We start from the raw sequence: 20,710 nt of genomic DNA on the forward strand, positions 1-20,710 counted from the left end.
CATTTGCACTGATCTGATGCGCTCCTTTTCACGACGTTCTTGACCATGTGGGCTTCGCCTTTTGTGACTTTTCCTGTTGTGCCATTTGTCCATTTTTCTGTTGGATGGAATGGCTTCTTCTTGTTCATTTGTAGGTTTCTGTGTTTTGCACACTAACCCTTTGTAAATGCCATCACTTTGCAAATACCATCACTCCTGGGCTGGCTTGCCTCTCACTGTTTCCTGAGTGGGGACGTTCTACAATCTGAGTTTGTCACCTGTCACCATTGTTCCCTCTACCATGTAAGCTTTTGGGATCTTGGTTGGAAGGATACCCTCCCTGGTTCTAGTCTAAGGTGGTCAGCAGTTATTCACACTTAGGTCTTTAATCCTTCTGGACCTTAGGATTTGTGTGGGAGGCAAGCTGGAGACCTGATGTAATTTCTTCTCTGTCAGCAGTTCTGATGGCCTGGCATCAGGAAGTGGACCGTCTCCACCACACGGTGGTGCCACCTGGGTCTGCCTGTGCCCCCCACAAGGCCACATTGTGTCACCGACTCTCGTTTTGTGATATTATGTAATGATCTCCTGTTTCTTTATTCCTTTTTAATTCCTACTTGCTCAGCACCTCCTCCTGGGAATGTTAGAACCCGCGAGCTGAGGCCCTGGGCCCCAGGTGGGGTTCTGGTGCTCAGCCTGTTTCCTTGAGACCCCACACTTGAGTGATGTAGGTACACTTCCAAAATGAAAAACACTCCCAGGGACACTCAGGGCTGCTTTGAAGATCTTTGTCACAGGACTACTTTTAAGGGCGGAACAATATGTCAGATTTAAAGGGATTCAGGGTATAAAAAATGCGCGCTAATCCAAATTGGGCTGACAGGGACACCTGGAAAACAGGGGACTCAGATGGGCAGCGCCAGCTCCAGACACACTGTCTGAGGGAGGCCCTGCCCTGATCGGGGCCCCGCGTGGGCTCCCCAGAGACATCCACTCTCAGCCTCTGCATTCTCAGCAACTGCAGCAGCGTCATGGGTCCCACACCCCCATGTCATATGTCACAGGTGGGCCCCGTAGGGCATATGCATCACGTACAAGGGTGCAGAGGTGTTGTGTGTGGTCCCCTTTCTGTTTTCCTCTCTAGTACCCTTCCTTCCCCCAGAGTGTGTAACTCTTCTTGGAGACCCCCACCATGAATACATCATGGTATGTCTTGGGGGGGAGGGCTGGCCAATGCCTCGGGAATCTCTCTTCTTCCCTCCAGAATCTCTCTTCTTCCATTAGGGCAGAGGTGGTGGGTCACTCATTGCTCGGGACCCTCACCTCACCCCAGCTGCTGGGGCCGGGACTCTCTGACTCCTAGCTCTTCAGCTGCCCTCAGCTCCAGCTCCCCAACCTCATACCTGGTCCCAGGGCTGGGCAGGCAGAGGTGTGTCTGGACATCTCCGTCTGGTGTCCTTGACCCAGGTGGAGCCGGTACTGGCTGTCAGATGGTTGCTGAGCAGAGGGGTCATGCTGCCTGCCACCTGCCGGCCCCAGTGACAGAACTTGTCCCAGCAAGAGGGAAGCTTATGCCTTGTGGCGTTGCAGAGAGCACTGAAGTGACATCCCTGGGACCTACCCCTGGCACCCACCCATGGCACATGGAAACAAAGGCTGGGGGTAGGTTGGCAGTCGGCCCCCAGCACCTCCCAGCCTGCAGGTGTGTTTGAGACGAGCCTCGTTTAGCCCTCCCCTGGACCCCCCCCAGGCTCCCAGTGTTCCTTGTCCAGATGTCCTGGGCATTGGGATGGCCCAGCCTCCCTGTCACATTACCCCACGCCAGGCCACAAATGCTACTGTCTGCCCACCTGCTGACATCTTCCAGCCAGGCCCTGCCAGCCTAGAGGTGCGGGGGGAAGACAGTGGAACCAGCTGCTCCTGTTCACTCACCAAGCCTGCCAATGCCCGACTGGGGGTGAAGGGACCCTGTGCTCCTAGCCTGCTGCCCTGGCCTCAGAAGTCCCGTGCTTTAGGGGCTGCCACTTGCCCCCAACTCCCCAGCTCAGGTATGCATCATTCACAGGTTTGGATCTAAGAGGTCAGACAATTAAGTTTGCGAACCCATCCTAGAAAAAGTGCTGCATACCTCATTGCTGAAAATCACTACCCCCACCTTTGAAGGACTCCCCTTGGGAAGCTATGTATTGACGCCAGCGCCTAGTCCACGCTTCAAAGCAATTTTGGAACTCTTTTTCTGGAATGGCCATCAGAGCTGTCGTCATATTACCTTTGATGTCCTGAATGTCATCCAAATGTCTTCAATATTTCCTTTCTCTTTGGGTAAAGAAAGAAGTCATTGGGGGCCAGATCAGGTGAGTAGGGAGGGTGTTCCAATACAGTTATTTATTTACTGGCTAAAAACTCCCTCACAGACAGTGCCATGTGAGCTGGTGCATTGTCGTGATGCAAGAGCCATGAATTGTTGGCAAAAAGGTCAGGTCGTTTCATCTAACTTTTTCATGCAGCCTTTTCAGCGCTTCCAAATAGTAAACTTGGTTAACTGTTTGTCCAGTTGGTACAAATTCATAATGAATAATCCCTCTGATACCAAAAAATGATTAGCAATATCAGTGCAACAAGTTCGCAAACTTAATTGTCAGACGTCGTAAGTTGAAACCTCACCCTGTTCAGCCTCATCCAAAGGAGAGCCTGGCACCACGTAGGCTGCCCACACCTTACACGAGAGAGAACCCCAACCCCCAGCCTCCATATCAGAGGTCCACCCGGTGGTCAGGAGGAAATACCAGGGAGAACTCAGGACAGCCCTATGTGTGGGGGTGTCCTCAGAAAGGAAGGACTGAGCAGATGGTGCCTCTGGTGCCCATGGGCTTTGAGGTACAGTTAGGAGTTTGACAGGCAGACAGCAGTTCCAGCATTTCAGAAGAAGGAGTAGCAAGTGCAGAGGAGCCCAGGGAAAGGCCCAGGCGTACTCCAAAAAGGAGAGCATTGCCAGGGAAGGGAGCAGGGATGACCGGGAGACTGGAGGTCCAGCGGCACAGGCCAGCCCCACAGGGCAGAATATCCCCTAGAAATGGCCCCCGCTTGCCCATCCTTGGCCTCCAGCATGAGAAACTCCCAGAGACAGAAATCAAACAACGAAACCTCTTCATTGGTGCATGACACCACGCCCTGCGACCCCTCTCACACCTGTGGCAGGTCCCTAAACAAAGGCAACTGGCAGGTTCAAAGCTTCCCTACACCTCCCTGTGCCCGCAGCCCCCCTCACCTGCCCCACCTGGGCACTCACTATCGGGTGGTGAGGTGTCTGAACAACATGCAGAAGATGCCCTAACTCCACGCCTGGGTAAGTTGTGTATGCCCCACTCAGGACCTCAGGTATGGTGCTCACTGTGCAAGGGCCTTGGATGGGCAGGGGGCACCCCACATGGGCCCTGGGGAGAGAGGCCCTTCCCCCCTCAGGCCTGATCCTTCCCAGGAGGCAGTCACCCAGGCCTGGGACGCTAGCTGCAGGCCTATTGGGTCCCCAGAGGCCCTCCTTTGCTTTACCAAGAGGAGGCATTCCCTGCCAGTCAAACCTCTGCAGCCCGATCACGCCCAGGTGTGCCTATCAGCTGCAGGTGTCGGCCCTAACGCAGGGTCTGAGGAGCATTGCTCCTCACCTGTTGGGGGTGTGGGTGTGAGGGTCAAGGGGCAGACATGGCGGCAGGACTGCGGGTGCACAGGGCTGGGGGCTGCTGCCCAGCAATGCAGCAAGAGACAACCCCAGCCAGGGGGTGGGGTCCAATCAGCATGGCAGGAACTCAGGGGCTTCTTGTCCATTCTCTCTCCACCGTGCCCTGGGGCAGGCGTGGAGAGGCAGGACACCACCAGACCCACTGTGAGCCTTCTAGTTAGCGAGGCCCCCGCCACCACACCTGTGCAGGCGCCCACCCCGTCTCCAAATGCCAAATGGGATGCACCCTCACAGGCTTGCCCACACTGGGAGCCAGTGAGACACCCAATCGTGCCCATCTGGACCAGGGCCATGTGCACACATGACACATGGACCCAGGAAGATGCCCGCACAGGAGCCCTGAGCAGTTGTCTGCTCTCCCGCTCAGGCACATGAGCTCACTCAGCAGGTGTCCTGTGAGGCCCTGTCATGCAGGGCGTCATGCGGGGTCTCAGCTCCTGCTCCCCACATAACACAGGACATGGTGAGGCCAAAAAGAACACCTACAGAGCCACAAATAGGACAGTCAGACCACTATAGTCTCGCTGGCGGCTGGGTTGGAAACATGGGAAGCAGGATCCACACGAGCTGCAACCTGCCGCCCGCTTCTCTGCCAACCAACCTCACTTGCTAGCTGCAATCCGCCATGCAAACTGCAATCCGCGCTTGCTAGCCCAGCCACCACCTTCTTGCTAGCCTCCATTTTCTGCCAGCGTAGCCACGGCAGTTATATTAGTGCCCAATGGCTCACTGGTTACAGCTGACAGCCAACTAGCCACAGCTGATGGCCATCTAATCAGTTGATGGCCATTTACTCCCTGAGCCAGCACCTTTCCAAGTGAGGGCGAGAGCCTGGAAACTGCACTCTTGGCTCTGTCCCCACAGGCCCCAAGTGCACACGACAATGCATACCGCCTGTGAGCACAGGTGCACACACACACACTAGCCTCGCTTGATGCAGTGTCACTGCCAGGCTGGCTTCCTCCCCCATCCTTTTCCCTAGAGACAGAGGACTTAATGAGTCTCCGTGTGTGAGGAGCCATGCTCCTGGAGGACGTGCACCTGTGGCTCAGCCAGCTCTGGGGCATTAGGGACGCTCTGGTGGCGCAGGGGGGCTGGGCCAGCAGGGGTGCCTCTTCTAGATCTGACACCCTTGGACGTGCATGGGGCAGAGCGAGTCCCTCCCCAGGCCTAGAAAGCTATCCATGTGGCTATGCCCAGCCTGTGTTCTGACCTCAGGCCGTGGGTCTCCATCCAAACTCCCCACCCACCCAACACGGACACCAGGTTCCCACCTGTCCCCTGTCCCAACACCTTGCCAGTACCAGGAGGCCCCAGCTCCAGCTTCACTCTGGAGGGAGGGCCCTGCAGTGGGGGAGGGCAGAGAGCTCCTGCCTCCCGACCTGGGCCCGAGGGCCAGGCAGAGGGCAGAACCTCTGTTGTGGAGGCAGGCTGTGCCCCAGGATGCCTCAGCCTAGACACGCCACTCCGGCAGTCCCCACCCATGACAAAGGTTTCCCTATTCAGAGCAGAAGCTGGCAGGACCTCCAGGGAACCCTGCTAAAGTTAAAGAAGGGCCTGAATACCAGCAGCAAGGGGCAGCGCCCATTGCCCGCCCATTGCCCGAGAAGGACGAGGGGAGTTAGGCAGTGCTCCTGACAGCGTCCTGGGGCCGGACAGGGTTCTGCTCAGGGCTGCTGACGCTTCCGGTCCCGAAAGACCCTCGGGGCTCCGTCCCGCGGCGCTGCGGCCAAGCTCAGAGCCCTCCGGAGGCCCTGCGGGGGGGGTCACGATGCTGACGGTGTTGGGTGACGGAGCCCAGAGACACAACGTCGCTGTGCTGCCTGCGACCCCGACAGCGCAGAGAGGGAGGGGGCGGAAGCAGGCGGGTGCGAGGACAGCGCATGCGCGCCGCGCCGCCCGCCCCGGGTCCCGCCCCCAGGCCGCCGCGGCGTGGGACCCGCGTTTTCCCGGCCCTGCAGCCACGCTCGCTCCGCGCACGCGCAGGCCGCGACGGCTGCGGCAGGACCCATGGCGTCCGAGCGGCTCCCGAGCCGGCCCGCCTGCCTCCTCGTGGCCAGCGGCGCCGCGGAGGGTGAGGCTCGCGCCGTGGGGGTACCGTGGGCCCCGGGGGGCCGCGCAGGGGGCGGGGGGCCCGCCCACCCGGGGCAGTTCAGCCACACTTTGAGCGCCTCGTTTGGGGTACAGCGGGGAGGTGACCCTGGTCTGCAGGGCTGGGGCGCCGGGGCCCGGCTTTCTGTTCGAGGAGACGGGACCTGGGGTGGCGGCCTGCAGGCGCCGCTGCAGATGGTCCCCTGGGGGCGTGGAGAAGGTGGCCTTCCAGCGCCGTGTCCCACGGGCCGCTGCCGTCAGGGACAGGCGAGGCCAGGGTGTGGTGAGGGGCAGTGGGTGTTCTGGGGAGGTTGGGGGGCCCTGGCAGGCCTGGGGGTCACACAGCCATGGCCTGGGGAGCACGCGCCTTTCTGAACCCGAGCCGGTGTCCTTCAGTGCCCACCCCTCTGCCCGCTGGCCTGCCGCACACGCAGGAGGACGCGGGGGAGGAGAAGGCGTTGTTCCAGGGGGTCGGCAGATGTGCGGGGCAGAGCGTCCCTCGGCCCTGCCACGGGGTGAAGGTACCGGAGAGGCTGGCGGGGCCCAAGCAGACTGCCGTTGCCAGCACCCACTCTCTTGCTGAGGGTGGCAGGAATGAGCTGATAAGGGCGCCCGGTGCTGTTCTGAGCACTTCCGGGGTCCTCACCCTGTGAGGCTGGCGTGATGAGACCAAGGTCGCATCGCAGGCAGGTGAAGGACCATGGTTGGGACCTGGGGGCTGGCTGTGGAGCCTGGTGTCCTTCTCAACTTCTGTAGCTTCTCTAGTGGGCAAGGGAGGGGGGACAGCGGGTCATGGTGTGCTGAGCCCCCGGAGCCCTGAGTGGTGTGTGCCCGAATGAGGGCAGGAGGAGCTGGGATCCTGCCCCCACCCTCACAGGCAGTTCAAGGGTGGGAGGAGACATCGAGAGTGGGGTTCAGTCCTGCAAGGACAGGTTGGGGTCACCTCTGTAGGGGGCTGGTTGGAGCAGGGTAAGGGGTTGCAGTCGCATTGCTTGGCTGTGCCACGGGGAGGGGCTGCTGAGGGCATGGGGTGGGGGCACAGTTCTGAAAAGACCACTAGGCTGTGAACAGGGCCCTCCAATCCCTCAGGGGCCCTGCAGTGAAATAGGTGGAGGTGGGAGGGTTTGAAGAACTTGGGGGGGGAGGCAGAACGTGGGAAAGTTGAGAGGGATGATTTTGAGAGACTGTTTTTGCTCAACATATGGACTCTTAACAATGAACACAAATTAATTTATAAGAATGAATAAACTTGAAGAGGAGATTTAGGGATTGGGTCCCAGGATTAAAATAAAGGTGGAAGGACACAGATCAAGCCCCTTCAGAAATAGATGCCTCTGGTGGGGTTGCAACCCCCAGTATCAGGAGCCCTCCTTGTGGGCAGGAAGGGGCTGGGAGGCTGGGATGGGGGCAGGAAGCAGGAGCCCTTGTGAGGAAAGGGCTGAGATACTGTCCCCGCCCAGGCCCATAGGACACTAGCCATAGCCCCACAGACAGGGCTTTGCTCCCTGCCACCTTCCCTGTCTGAACACAGTGGGAGTGGGGGCTCAGTCACCCGCTCCGTGGCCTAACTAGAAAACTGCACACTTGGGTCTGCCTCCTGGAAAGACCTCTAGTGGCCAGGCTGGGGACAGAGCCCACTGTCACAGGGGGGAGTATGGGAGATGAGGGGCTGGGGCCCTGGGGTGAGGTGGGGGAGGGGCTGCTGGGATCAGGAGGACCCCTGGGCTGTCACCCTGCACTCATCCGGGACGTGTCCTCTTTGCAGGTGTGTCAGCCCCGTCCTTCCTCCACTGCTTCACGCTGGCCAGCTCTGCCTTCAACCTGCAGGTGGTCACCCCTGGGGTAAGTCCAGCCACCCCGTCCCCGCCCTCTCTCTCTGGGGATGAGGCCAGGACAGTGCTGTTACTCCTGGGAGAGGTGCAAGCCCACGGCTGCTGTGACCCCGAGGAGCTGGCTTGGGCTGAGGGGCCAGGACCCCGGTGGCATCGTCAAGCTCTGTCCCCACCTGTGGCAAGGGAGACCTTGTCATTGCAGGTCGGTGTCTGCACATGAGAGCAGGAGGGTTTGCGACCCTCTGATGGCATGGGACCCTGGGGGTCACAGCAGGGATGTGATATGTTTGTAACTTTGCACATTTCCAGGTGGGTGGGACAGTTGCTTCTGCATTATAGGCGGGATAATGAGGACCAGTGAGGGGCAGGTGGGGTCGGGATGGAGCTTGGGGTGTGTTGAGACTCAGTGAGGAAGCTGGGCTGTTGGGTACCTTTTGTCCTCGAGGGCCTGCCCTCAGTGCCCAGCCCTCATCACAGCTCTGAGCATCCCTGTGAGCCAGCAGGGGGTTCTGGGCTGACCTTGGGCCTCCCCGTCCCACAGGGGAAGGCCATGGACTTCGTGGACGTGGACGAGAGCAATGCACGCTGGGTGCAGGACTTCCGCCTCAAGGCCTACGCGAGCCCTGCCAAGCTCGAGTCCATTGACGGTGAGGGCCCGAGACCTTGGCGGCCGGAGCGCATGGGGCTCCAGGGGCCTGTGGCCCCACAGCTCGCATGCTCTGCTCCTGGGCCCCCTGGGGCGTGCTGTCAAGCGCTGTGATTGTCCAGAGCCTCCTGCGGTCTTGTGTCCTAGGGCGGGAGCGTCTGAGCTCCATCTGGGGGGAGAGGTAGTGGGCACATGGGGACACAATCGGAAATGGTGCAGGGACTTTGGGAGCCTTGGCTGTTGTAGGGACAGGGACAGGGTGGCTTCTGGCCGGTGGAAGCAGAGAGGAGCTGGCTGGTCCTCATGGAGCCTCTGGTCCTGGCCGGCGACCTTGCTCTGCTTGACCGGCCTGTGGTCTCCCCCAGGTGCCCGGTACCACGCCCTCCTGATCCCCAGCTGTCCCGGGGCCCTGGCCGACCTGGCCAGCAGTGGGTCTCTGGCCCGCATCCTGCAGCACTTCCGCTCCGAGAGCAGTAGGTGACCCCTGGGACTGGGGCGTGGGGGTTCCACCAGTAGGGGGCGGGGGGGGGAAGGTGGGAAGATCCCTGTGTGGAGGGTGGCAGCCATGGAGTGCAGGCTTCTGGTCTTGGACCCAGAAACACAGATCACCTCAGATATAAAGAGCCTCGGTGACGCTGACCGGTGGGTGGACAAATTTATTCAGCCATCTCTCCTCTCTCCCTCCATTTCTCACACACACGAGGGTGGGGCACCCCCTTCCCCCAGACTTCGTGCCCTTTGGCACTGCCCCTGTGGGCCTTCTGCCTGGCCCTCGGGCTGGTGGCTGTGTGTCCTGGGCCCCTCTGAAGTGGGTGGGCAGGATGCTGGCTTTGTTCCCGGTGGGAGAGCACAGCATGCAGGCTTGGGGTTTGAGGCCAGCAGGCGCAGTGGAGACCAGGCCGACCGCCCCACTCGGTTGGGTTGTGATGAGCACGTCTCCTGGGCGGGGGTGCGACACTCATTGGGGACCAGCACACAAACCCGGGCTCCACACAGTGTCCTTTGTCGGTGAGAAGGGGGCCTCCTGTCCCCAGCACTGCTGGAACAGACAGTTACTGTTCCCGGCCACCTTAGCTGTGGGAACGCACTTGTGCCAGGCAGCCTTCTGGGGCAAAGGCTCAGAGCCAGGGCGAGCGCTTGGCAGGGTGGACCCAGTGCCTCCAGAGGCCCGGAGGGCCGGGCACCCCTCCCACTGCAGTCGGGAGGGGGAAGCTTCCAGGTGGGCTGCCGCTCGGTGCAGCGGAGCTGGTTGGGCCGTGAGGCGGGCCAACAGGCGAGTCCAGGCCTGGGCTGTCCAGGCCGTGCTGAGGGGCAGTGGGGGCCGTGGGTGTGGAGTGCTGCTGGGTTGGCAGACGGACCTACAGCACCCTCGTGACTCCTCCTCGTACCAGCTTTCCGGCCACAAGAATTTGAGATTTGAGCTGGAAACAGCCTGTCCTGAAGTGGCTGCCCACGTGGGGTTTCCGGGAGGTGGGCAGCGCCTCCATGGGCTCTGGGGGGTGGCCAGAGCCTCAGGCCCCGCCTTGCCTGCTGCTTTCAGAGCCCATCTGTGCGGTTGGCCATGGCGTCGCCGCCCTCTGCTCTGCCACCAATGAGGACGGGTCCTGGGTGTTCCAAGGCTACAGCGTGACCGGGGTGAGTGCAGCTCAGGGGTCGCAGGCAGTAGTTGGGTTTCAAAGCATAGGGATGGGCTGGGACCCTTGGGGGGCCCACGGTCTCCTCTGGCACTGGTGGCAGTCACTTGCCCAGATGGGAATTGAGAAATTTGGCACCAGGTTGGCAGTTATCTGTGCTGTGTGTTGTCCCCTCCTTGAGGGCCTTCCCTGCTGGGAGTCCCTGAAGGCCGCCATACAGGCTGTGGGTGAGAATGGACCCTACACCTCACCCCCCATGCTCCCCACAGCCCAGGTTTGCTGAGCTGGCTGTGTGTGTGGGGAGGGAATACGGCTGGAGGGGAGCAGAGGGGAGCGGGGGTTGGATCCAGCCCTTGCTTTTGTGCCTGTCCAGGAGGTAGGCCTGCCATGTGGGCGGAGGGCCTGGTAGGTGGGGCCCAGGACTGAGCCTGGACCTGTTCAGCTCTCAGAGGCTGGGAAGGGGCACCTGGCACAGAGGAGACCCGAGTGAAGTTCCTAGGGCAGATGTAGGAGGCAGGCTCTGTGGGAGGCCTGAGGCCTGGCTGCCCAAGGCTGGCCCCTGGTCCAGGTTCAGGAGAGGACAGGAGGATGAGCAGGAGCCATGACCCCCAGCCCCTCCTCCCGTGGCTCTGTGCCCTCCCACTCACTGAGGGGTTCATTCTGGCCACCCTTGTGCCTCCGGAAGGCCTGCAGTGGGAGGTCCCTGCCATTGTCCCCTCCCACCTTAGCAGCCCCTGCGCTCCGAGCAGTGACACACACACCCACCCCACATGGAGGGCATGGCCCCTGGCCATGGTTTGGAGCCACCTGCCCGAGGCACGTGCCCCTCCCTCCACAGCCCTCCGTGTACGAGCTCGTCCGGGCACCTGGCTTTGCCCGCCTGTCCCTTATCGTGGAGGACTTCGTGAAGGATGCTGGCGCCACCTTTAGTGGTGAGCTGGGCGGGGGTGACACTGGCCAGGCCAGCCTTCCGGAGCACAGCGTCCGGCACACCTCGGTCACTGGCCCTCAGAGGGTGGGTGGGGGTGGGTGGGGGCGGCGCCCGGCCTGTGGCAGTGCTGCTGCAGCCTGCGCCTTCCGGCCCTCGGCCCCCCTGCAGCCAGTGAGCCGGATGCCATGCATGTCGTGCTGGACCGCCACCTCGTCACAGGCCAGAACGCCAGCTCCACCGTCCCGGCCGTACACAGCCTGCTCTTCCTCTGTGGCAGCCGGTGAGGCCAGGATGGGACCAGGGTGGGCTGCTGGGGCCGGACTGGTGGGCAGCCCCTCGGCTGGCCATGTCCGTCTGTCCGTTCCATGTAATGGGTGGGTGCTGATGTTTGTCCTACAGGAAGTGAGGCAGTCCCTGCTGAGCCCGCCTACCTGTCAGTGGCCACGTTGCTTCCAGATGGCCCAGCTGTCCCCAGAGGCAGCCGGAATCCTCAGGCCTCCAGGCACCCTGCCTCCATGACAGCCCAAGAATGACTCACATACCCTGACCAGGCCGGTGGAATTGTGTCGGCTCTGGGGACCCGAGAGCCTTCAGGTGCACTGGCTGTGGGGAAGGCTCAGGGACCCCATGGAGAGCCGGCACACAGTGAGTGGGCTGTGGGCATTCCGGGGGTCTCAGTCCCTCTGGTCTCCTTCTCTGCCTGTCCCCGTGTACCCAGGTGGGGGGTGCTGAGCCTCCCTGAGAGCAAGGATGACCGTGATGGGTGGGTGGGCAGGGATGGGCGGAGGCACCGGAGTTTGTTTCTTGTAGTACAAGTTGTGTCCAGGCTTATCCACTGCCCCTTCCCTTTGAGCGCTGCTCGACTGTGTGGGGAGGGGCCAGCTGCCTGGAGCTTGCTCAGCACTTTGGACTGAGGTCAAAGGTGAAGGGGAATCTTCTGGCCCCCACAGTTCCCAGCCCCCAGACCCGCCCGGATTTCAAACCCTTGGCTTGTGCATGGTGACCCCATGTAAGGCCGGCTCGGACCTCAGTGGACGGGGCAGTGGCGCTGCACCCTCTACATGGAGACCCCAGGGGCTGGCACAGCCCTGCGCATTCCCAGCCTGTTGGGAGCTGCTGTGCGGTTTCAGGGTGAAGATAAGCAGGGGCTCCACTTGGAAGGTGGCCTCACATGTGGTCCCCCATATCTGCAGGAATGGCAGGCAGGCCTCACCCTCAGGCCCTGGACAGGCCTTTGCTGGGCGTGCCAGGCAGCTGTCCGGCTCCCTCCCAGTGCAGCCTGATCACCCTCGGGCATCCCCAGGTGCCTGGCTGGGCTGTGGCCTTCAGGCGGGGCCCCTGTATGTCCCCTACCTTCTCCCATCCCCCAGTACCTGGCCTTGAGGGATCTGTTGCTTCTGGCCCCACTAGACCGAGCTCACGCTCTGGACACTCCTGGTGGGCGCCTGACAGCCCTGCTGTCCGCCGTGCACACAGCAGCCTGGCCCAGCCTGCTGGCCCATGTCTGCGGGTACCACGCCTGGACCCAGGCGCAAGGCAGGCTCTGCTGGACTGCACAGCCTGGGCCCTGGGTGGCCGCTATTCCAAGGTGATCTATCTCCCTGGCAGCTCAGTCCTGAGTCCCCAAGGTCCAGGGCATGGCCAGGGGTGGGGGGCCGCCAAGAGGCTGGGAGGAGCACATGAAAATGCCAGCAGGCGGGTGGGTTTGGGGCCTGGTTTCCCTGCCTGTGCTGCCGGATTTCCCCACACACCCAGGATGTTTACTACAGACCCCTACATGCACCCAAGAGAAATAAACACCGCCCCCAGGGGCGGTGTAGGTACATCCATCGCAGTGCTATTCTCAGTAGTGACGACACAAATTGTGGCTTGTAAATGGGGTCTGTTAACAGGCCCATAGGGATGGTTATTGCACCCTAAAGTGAAATTGTGACACGCTACAACATGGGTGAACCTTGAAAACATGCTGAGTGGAAGAAGCCAGACAGAAAGTGCCGTGTGTGTGCTTCCACTTATATGAATGCCCAGGAAATGCAAAGTGGGCAAGTTTGGGGGGCACACAGACTCCCAAGGGCTGGGAGGGACCCATAGAGGTTGGGGTGGGTGGTGGCCACTCCAGGAGCACCAACCCCCAGCCCTGCTATGATGGCCGCAGATGGGGACTGTCCATGCCTAGCGTCTCTGGAAAGCTTGGAACAGGAGCCCAGACTTGGGCTCCCTGGGAGGGAAGAAGGGGCTGCCCCAGGTGGGGCAGGGCACAAGGCTCACCCAGGACTGTCTCAACGGGTCTGTCCCCAACATCTACCTCCACCCACATGGAGTGGCCAGTCTGGTCCCTGTACATTCTCACCCAGCCCTCACCTCTGCCTTGCTGTTCCAGGAATAGGCTGGTCACGGGAGGGAGGGGCTATCCCATCCCCACTAAGCCCAGCCCAGTGGCATGCAAATCTGAACAAAGTCCAAATGGGGCTCTAAAAGCTGTCTAAGCTGTGCCACACCCCTTGCTTCAGTGCATCCAGACAACCTGGTTTTGAAGCTGGGCCACTGTACATCATGCTGTCCCCACGAGGTGGCACCATCAACCCTCATGGGAACCTGGTATCCTGGCCAGTGCTTCAGGCCAGGGCAGCTGGACAGGAGGCAGGAGGGGCCGGGGGCCATCGGGATCACCCCTGCACTGAGGAGCTACTTGGGTGGGTCCCCACCCAGCAGCACCAAGGCAAGGGGCTGTAACTGCCTCTGTCACCATGTTGGGGTCCTTGACCCAGCCCCGTCTCAGCTGGGCCCAGGTTGCAGCCACCTGCTAGGGCAGTTGGTGCTAAGGGGGGGACAAAGTAGTGGAATGAAGCATAGCACAGAAAAAGTGGCTGCTTTAATGCATTAGGCAGTTTGACATAAAATCAGAAATCTGTGATCCATCCCTGCTCCAATTGGTAAAAAATGCAAGATTCATCACCAGGCATTGCGATCAGACCCAAGGACATCACCAGGCATTGCAGTCAGACCCAAGGTCGTGGCTGGCACTGATCTGTGTCCAGCCTTAGGCACTGAGCTAGTTGCCATTCTCTGCGCTGAACATTCGTTCCTAGAAACAGTAGGAGATGCCAGGAAACCCATCAGGCACGACAGAGGAGGCAGCCTCCACTGGGCGCTGGCCTCTAGAATCCCAGGGGGGTGGCAGGGTCCCCACTGACCAGCTGCCAGGGGAGCTGAGTGGCTGAGGGTTCCCACAGGAAGTCCCCGCTGCCTGCCTTGCGCCCTGGGGCACTCACCGCCAGCACACGCTCCAGCTTCACAGCGTCCGCAGCAAATTTGCGGATGCCATCTGAGAGCTTCTCCACGGCCATCTGGTCCTCGTTGTGCAGCCAGCGGAAGGCCTTCTCGTCCAGGTGGATCTTCTCCAGGTCACTGGCCTGGGCTGGAGAAGAACATGCAATGGGCCTTCGTCACCCAACCCCCCTGTTCTGGCCCCCCCGGCTCCCAGGCACGTGGGACGTGAGCCTGCTGGCCCAGGGCCAGGGCCAGGGCCTCACCTGCCTTGGCCGAGAGTGCGGGCGCCAGCTTGCTGCTGTCCCGGAGCAGCTCCCCCAGCAGCTTGGGGGAGATGGTGAGGAAGTCGCAGCCCGCCAGCGCCTTGATCTCACCCGTGTTGCGGAAAGAGGCGCCCATGACAATGGTCTTGTAGCCGAACTTCTTGTAGTAGTTGTAGATCTTGGTGACACTCTTCACACCTGCAGGGGACACCCAGGCAGCCTGACTGCTGAGTGCTCGGTGCCTGCCCCCCGCTGCGCCCACCCCATCCATCCCACAAGGGCAACTCACCTGGGTCCTCCAGGGGCTCGTAGGACTTCTGGCCTGTGTTGGCCACGTGCCAGTCCAGGATGCGCCCCACAAACGGGGAGATGAGTGTCACGCCCGCCTCGGCGCAGGCCACAGCCTGGGCGAAGGAGAAGAGCAGCGTCATGTTGCAGTGGATGCCATGCTGCTCCTCCAGCTCCCTGGGGGGAAGAAGGGGCCAGGTGGCATCAGTGTCTCCACCCAGTGCATCTGGGAGCAGAGGTGCTCATGACTCAGCAGACACCTTGAGCGAGTCTGGGACACGCACCACAGTTCTCTCTGGCAAGGGGCTTACGGGCGGCGGGAACTGTCTTCCTCAAACCCACATTTCCAAATCGGGACAAAGGCAGAAGAGGTCCCAGGAGCATAGTGCCTGTCCCTGGCTGACAGACACCTGCAGCAGTACCAGGCATCCTGGTCGCTCACGTCACCACAGGACTCCCTGGGGCAGACACCACAGAGGTGCTCTCACCACTGTCCTATCCAGCACCCTTGCCCCCTGCCCACTCTTGCCCTTCCCGGGCCACCATGAGGTCACCGAGACATTGTGGGGTTGAGCCCCCAGGACAGGCCACGGGCCACGCTCTGCCATGTGACGAGTGTGGGCTATGACAGCTGAGCTTCTGCTGGGGCCTCTCTGGCCACCAATTGCCACCACCCCAGGGGACAGTGGCCACGCAGGGGTGTTGAAGACGTGCAGTAGTGACAGACACCCAGTGACCATGACCCAGCAGCTCCACTGCTAGGTGTGTACACACAAGAAATGGGACACACAGCCACACCCAAACTTGTGCACGCACGTGCATGGCAGCGTGATCCGTGAGCCTGAGGCAGGAACAACCGTGTGTCCATGCAAGGACACTAAACACGCTGTCACACGCAGTGGAGTCTCCACCTTAAAGGACTGCAGCCCTGACCACCACAGCCCGGTGAGCCCAAAATCACGCCACGGGAGGAAGCCAGACACAGGCCGCGTGCATAAGACTGCATTTACACAGAACGGGCAGAGCAGGCGAGCAGTGGGCGGGTGTGTGCAGCACATGACCACAGGGACAGACGTGATGCATCCCCCGCACACAGCTGCTCCGGTGCGGCTGCCAGTGACACCAGCAGTCTGGCTCGGATCCTCGCATCACTCCCACACGGGGCACATGCTCAGCATGAAACGGTGTATAATTGGACATGAGCGTACCCGATGAGGACGGCTGCCGGCACAGCTGGGCGGTGTCACAGGCCTCCGTTCCCCAGGCGGGTGCCAGCAGGACCTGGTCCTGCATACAGCTGGCTCCTCAGCTGGGCCCGGAGCTGCAGGCCCCAACCCCTGGACTCGGGGATACTCACTTTCCAGCCTGAATTCCCTCCCAGGTGGACGACAGCTTTATCAGAATCCGGTCCTTGCTAATGCCGGAGTCCTTGTAGAGCTCGATGAGGCGCCTGGCTCGGGCCACCATGGCGTCCTTGTCAAATGAGAGCCTGCGAGAACGAGGGGCCTGCGGTGAGGGTGGCCTCACCTCAGGACGTCCACCAAGGACGTCACAGGCCAGCAGCCTGAGCCCTCACTCGGGAGCAACTTACAGCCCCATCTCACGACTGTGCCCCAGGGATTTACCCAGAAACTCGGGCTGTGGACGAGCTGCTGAACAGGGAGCGTTTGGATGCCTGGACACGGCGGACGGACAAATGCTCCTGCCCACCCCGTTGCCCGCACCCTCACCTTGCGTCGACTTCCGTGGATACACGGCCCGGGATCTTCTTCAGTATTTCTGCTCCAAACAACACAAAAAGTTTATCGATGGCATTTTGAATCTGCTCCTCTTGTGACCTGAAATTCCAGGGAAAAAATAGATTAGTGACTTGTTAGGTTTAAGTGGACAGAATTCTATAAAATACATTCTGTTACTCGTTTGAGAAATTCCTTCCGGTCCATCTTTTCTCTTAAAAATGTTTTTATCGTGGCAAAACACACATAGACAAAATGTTCCATCCTACTCATCTGCAAGCACACAGCTCTGTGGCACTAAGCAGTCCCACTGTGCAGCCGTCACCTCCATCCACCGCAGGGACTTGCATCCCCCCAGACTGAACCCCATCGTGCACATGATCTTGGCAACGTCTTTGGAGCTGCCTGGGGAGACGAGTGAGGTGAGGTGCTGTCCCCAGACAGACACTATCTGAGGGTCTCCATTGGCCCACTGCACACAGAAAGCTCTCCGGCCCGCGTGTCATTGTTAGAACTGCCAGGCAGCTGGAGGAGGCAGGAGGCCTGAGAGCAGCACCTCGTCACCACTTCCAGGAGCACTGAGGCGGGACCAACCCGTGGGCGAGTGGGGAGAGCAGCCCCCACACAGCTGTATGCAGCTGGGGTGTACCAACGGGCCCCCGGGGAGCTCCGCCCAGGGCCACTGTCCCTGTAGGCCCCGCTTGCAGCTGTGCGTCATCACCCTGATGAAAATTTAAAATGACGTCAGGAAAAGGCAAATCTTTGCAGACCACTGCCCGGTGTGGTTTCCTGGAGTGGGGAGCAGGGAACCTTCTAGGATAACTGTGGAGAGGGCTGCACCACTGTGAATTCATCAGAACTAACTGGTCTGGGCACTCCGTGAATTTTACTCCAATAAAGCTGTTGTTAATAAAAGGTACCAAATGATAGAACGCGGGTCAGTGGCTGCCAGAGCCGGGGAGACGGACTACAGAAGGGGAGGGACTTTTGGGGTGCTGCAGACATTCTACATCTTGACGAGGGTGGTGTTTACAGGGTGCACCATTCCTGCAAACAAGCATCACTGAACTGCACACTTACAATGGGTACATTTCACTACGTGTAAGTAACACTTCAGTCAAGTTGATAAAAGACAGCTTCCTTTCCCGGACTGTAAGACATCTGAGAACTACAATTCACTAAGGAGGGAGACGCGTGGATGAGCCTGGGGCCTGCTTAGGCCCCCAGCCATACTCACCCGCCCAGCTTCTTGCCGTAGGTGATGGCTTCCTCCACCAGCTCCTGGTAGGCGGGCATCTGCGCGGCAGCCAGGATCAGGGAGGGGTTGGTGGTGGCATCCTGTGGCTTGTACTCGTCGATGGCTAGAGAAATAATTGGAAAGCAGGCAAGTAAGTGGGGTGCCTGCTCCCACCGAGATTTCTAACAGGTCCCCGACAAGCTAAACAAGGGTCGACAGCGTCTCCCGCCCTGGTACAGCCACGATTCACATGCATCCTTCCCCCTCGACCCAGGTAGGCTGGCCAAGGGGCAGCTGTTTGCAGGGCGGTTAAACCACCAGCAAGGCTGAGGCCTGAGATCAAAGGTGCCTTGGAGAGCTGATGTCACACGCTGGGGCGGGTATAGGCACCAGCGACCCAGTTACCAGCGTGGTGATCTTGAACGCCTGCTTTCTTTCTCTTGGACACATTAGTTCTTTCTCAGGTAGCCAAGCTGGGAATTCCAAGAAACCAGTGGGGCTTCCCTGGGGTCTCGCTGACCAGGTCATTGGAGTCGATCAAGGGCGTGCTCAGTGAGCAGGCGCCGGAAGGCTCGCTGTTTCAGTAAGTTTATTTGGCCAATTAGTATTTTTATAGTGTCCTTTGGTGACAAAATGTGATACAGAGATAGAGAACAGATTAGAGGCTACACGTGTTATAAAACTGCTACAGGGAGAGCCCGCGTCCCCACGCAGGTTGAAAACTGGTGAGCACTGAGCCAGGCAGACACATTAGAGCTGATTATCCGGCTAGGTCTTGTTTTTGAGGAAACAGTAACAATAGTGTGCTAGAGCCAAGTTCCTGGTTCTGACATTGCGCCACGGGCACATACGATGTCACCACTGGGGGACTCTGGGCTAATTCTGCAATTTCTCCTGAGTCTGTTTCAAAATAGCCAGTTAAGAAAAAGTGCTCTGGAGTGGTGTTTTCACAGGTGTGTACAAAGCCAGCAAGTGATGCACTGAAAACAGCACCTTTCCTTGTACAGAATTATGCCTTGATAAAGTTGACTTTTAACAAAAGTAAAAACAAAACCGAGACCCATCTGGGATCCACAGATTGGCTTCAGGGCCCAGGGACCCTTAGCTAATACAAAACTGGGGGGACGGGGAGGCCACTGTTCTGGGAAAAGAATCCACAGCTCTGATTATACTTTCAAAGAGGCCTATGCCTCCTCCCCCCCGAAGGTAAGAACCTTCGCTTCATAAAATGACCACAAAACCATGAGCCCTATTAAAAGCTATGTATTTTATGGATATTTATTATCAAGTAATGTATTTTCATAAATTTGTTAATAGTCATTAAAAAAATGTCAGTGCTTGGGTTTAGATATTTCTAAAAAAATAAATAAATAAAAGTGAGCATTCCCTTCGTCCCCTCCCACCTTACTGGCCCTGTTGCCAGTGTGACTGACAGCTACCCTGCTGCTACTGCTCGGTGAGAACCGGCAGGAAACGTGCTGACCAGGGCTCTCCAAGACCGAAAATTATTCTATGTGGTAAGAAGGGAATAAACAGACGCACGAGAACGTGCAACCACGTTCCTAGTACTCTATCCTTCTAACGTCACTGCCCAGAGGTCTAAGGACACTGGGCAAGATGGACGGGGGACCTTGGCCTCCCGAGGCCCCCAGCTAGTCAGATGGCGCTACATGCTGGTCTGCTTGCAAGCCCACAGGTTGGCCCTAAGCTGATCACTGTACCGTCCTTTCTACTTAAGCAGCCAAAAACTCTTACTCACTCCCTAGGTTCTGCTAGATAAACAATCCTTTTACTCATTGTTACCAAAGAGGAGTGACAGCCTGTTTCTCAAGTCACCATGAGAAAGCAGAAAAGGAAGGCAGGCACTCCTTACTGTGTGCACACAGCACTTATGTCACCGGGCATTTCACGATTTCCCGGAACATCTTATTTGTTCGCAGAACTGCGTGAAGGCCCCTCTGGTCTGCGCACTGCAGACCCGCGGATTCACAGCATAAGCCTTTATATTTCTCTGTCCGTCCCAGTTCTCGCCAACGGACGCGAGTCAAACCCAGGAAAGCCTCAACTGTAACAGGACAACCCTTTGCTTTCCTCAGCATCGGGTTTTATCCGCCCAGGTCCGCCGCCCCAGGTGGCCAGCCCCTTGCCACAAAGGGTCCGGCTGTCCCCTGGGCAGGCGAGGAAAGTGTGTGCAACAGGCGATTTCAAAAGCAGACGGCGGCTTCGCATTTCGGGTCTTCCTGCTCAGCAGTCAACAGTCGCCGAGCGGAACCGCCTCCTGCAAGCTCAGGGGTCCGCGGAATCTGCCAGGCCTACCTCGGACCCCCCTCCCCAAACAAAGCCTTCGAAACCTGACCCTCCGACTCACTGACGGTTCACAATGGGACTCCGAGGTGCCCTCGACTTGGGGGCGGGACTCGGACGGGGCGCCCTGCTCCCGGAGGACCCGCCCCCAGCCCGGGTCGCTCCTTCCCGGTCCCTCCGGCCCCTGGGCTCGCCCGTGTTCCCCCACCCCGGGAGCTGGGTCAGGAGAGGGGCCGGGAGAGGAGAAGCCGGGGCGGGCCGCCTCTCTGCGTCCACGAAACCCCCGCTCCGGGCACCGCCGCAGGGCCGGCGTCCGAACTCGGGACCCCGCGCGGCCTCACCGTGGAAGTCGCCCGTGTCGGCCACCACGGTGGTGAACTGCTTGAGCTGGTCCAGCACACTCTCCATCCTCTGCCGCTTTACCGGAGAACCCGACATGGCGAGGCGGTGGCGGCGGCAGCGGCGGGAGCGCGACGGCCCACAATGCCCCGCGGGCCCGGCCGCCGGCCAATCGGGGAGCCGCGCTGGAGGGCGGGGCGCAGGACGAGGCCCCGCCCCGGAGATGAAGCCCCGCCCCCGAGGCGAAGCCCGGCTCCCCGCAACGATGCCGGGCTCCGGAGACTATGCCCTGTCCCCGAGCCGGTCCCACCGGGCGGCCGCTGCGGCCGGGTTGGGGGTCCCATCGCCCCACGCGATCGCCCGTGAAATATGGGCACGACGAGGAGAGGTCGCACAGGACAGTCCCGGGCCGGCACCCACTGCG

General features: G+C 60.0%; 2 protein-coding genes across 8 annotated transcripts; one reads left to right on the forward strand and one right to left on the reverse strand.

Annotated features, from left to right (window-relative positions):
• Positions 1-5,630: 5,630 nt before the first annotated feature.
• On the forward strand, positions 5,631-16,598 carry GATD1 (glutamine amidotransferase class 1 domain containing 1). Of its 7 annotated transcripts, XM_074336976.1 has the most exons (8): positions 5,636-5,789; positions 7,572-7,648; positions 8,180-8,285; positions 8,650-8,757; positions 9,825-9,919; positions 10,757-10,850; positions 11,018-11,129; positions 11,249-16,598. In XM_074336976.1, exons 1-8 carry the CDS (start codon positions 5,726-5,728, stop codon positions 11,253-11,255), a joined length of 663 nt encoding a protein of 220 aa, XP_074193077.1. In that variant the 5' UTR covers positions 5,636-5,725; the 3' UTR covers positions 11,256-16,598. The 7 variants fall into 7 exon arrangements, with proteins under 7 accessions (XP_074193082.1, XP_074193079.1, XP_074193077.1 ...); XM_074336979.1 differs by lacking the exon at positions 8,650-8,757; XM_074336975.1 differs by lacking the exon at positions 10,757-10,850 and having other exon boundaries at positions 11,249-12,840.
• Positions 13,703-20,448, reverse strand: TALDO1 (transaldolase 1). Its single transcript, XM_019714748.2, has 8 exons — positions 20,289-20,448; positions 17,644-17,767; positions 16,401-16,508; positions 16,028-16,159; positions 14,672-14,847; positions 14,383-14,580; positions 14,122-14,267; positions 13,703-13,934 (listed from the first exon to the last, which is right to left on the reverse strand). Exons 1-8 carry the CDS (start codon positions 20,383-20,385, stop codon positions 13,902-13,904), a joined length of 1,014 nt encoding a protein of 337 aa, XP_019570307.1. The 5' UTR covers positions 20,386-20,448; the 3' UTR covers positions 13,703-13,901.
• Between the last annotated feature and the right edge of the window lie 262 nt (positions 20,449-20,710).

The sequence above is a fragment of the Rhinolophus sinicus genome, linkage group LG06 (genome assembly GCF_036562045.2).
Source record: "Rhinolophus sinicus isolate RSC01 linkage group LG06, ASM3656204v1, whole genome shotgun sequence".
Lineage (NCBI taxonomy): Eukaryota > Metazoa > Chordata > Mammalia > Chiroptera > Rhinolophidae > Rhinolophus > Rhinolophus sinicus.

Bases quoted from the DNA above. Each gene is read 5' to 3' on its own strand.
- TALDO1 (XM_019714748.2), bottom strand. From the start codon at position 20,385: ATGTCGGGTTCTCCGGTAAAGCGGCAGAGGATGGAGAGTGTGCTGGAC. The intron at 16,160-16,400 runs GTGAGGGTGCGG...TCGTTCTCGCAG, and splicing joins TCCACGGAAGTCGACGCAAG to GCTCTCATTTGACAAGGACG. The intron at 14,848-16,027 runs GTGAGTATCCCC...TCTTCCCCCCAG, and splicing joins GAGGGAATTCAGGCTGGAAA to GGAGCTGGAGGAGCAGCATG.
- GATD1 (XM_074336975.1), top strand. From the start codon at position 5,726: ATGGCGTCCGAGCGGCTCCCGAGCCGGCCCGCCTGCCTCCTCGTGGCC. The intron at 7,649-8,179 runs GTAAGTCCAGCC...CCCGTCCCACAG, and splicing joins TGCAGGTGGTCACCCCTGGG to GGGAAGGCCATGGACTTCGT. The intron at 11,130-11,248 runs GTGAGGCCAGGA...TTTGTCCTACAG, and splicing joins CTCTTCCTCTGTGGCAGCCG to GAAGTGAGGCAGTCCCTGCT.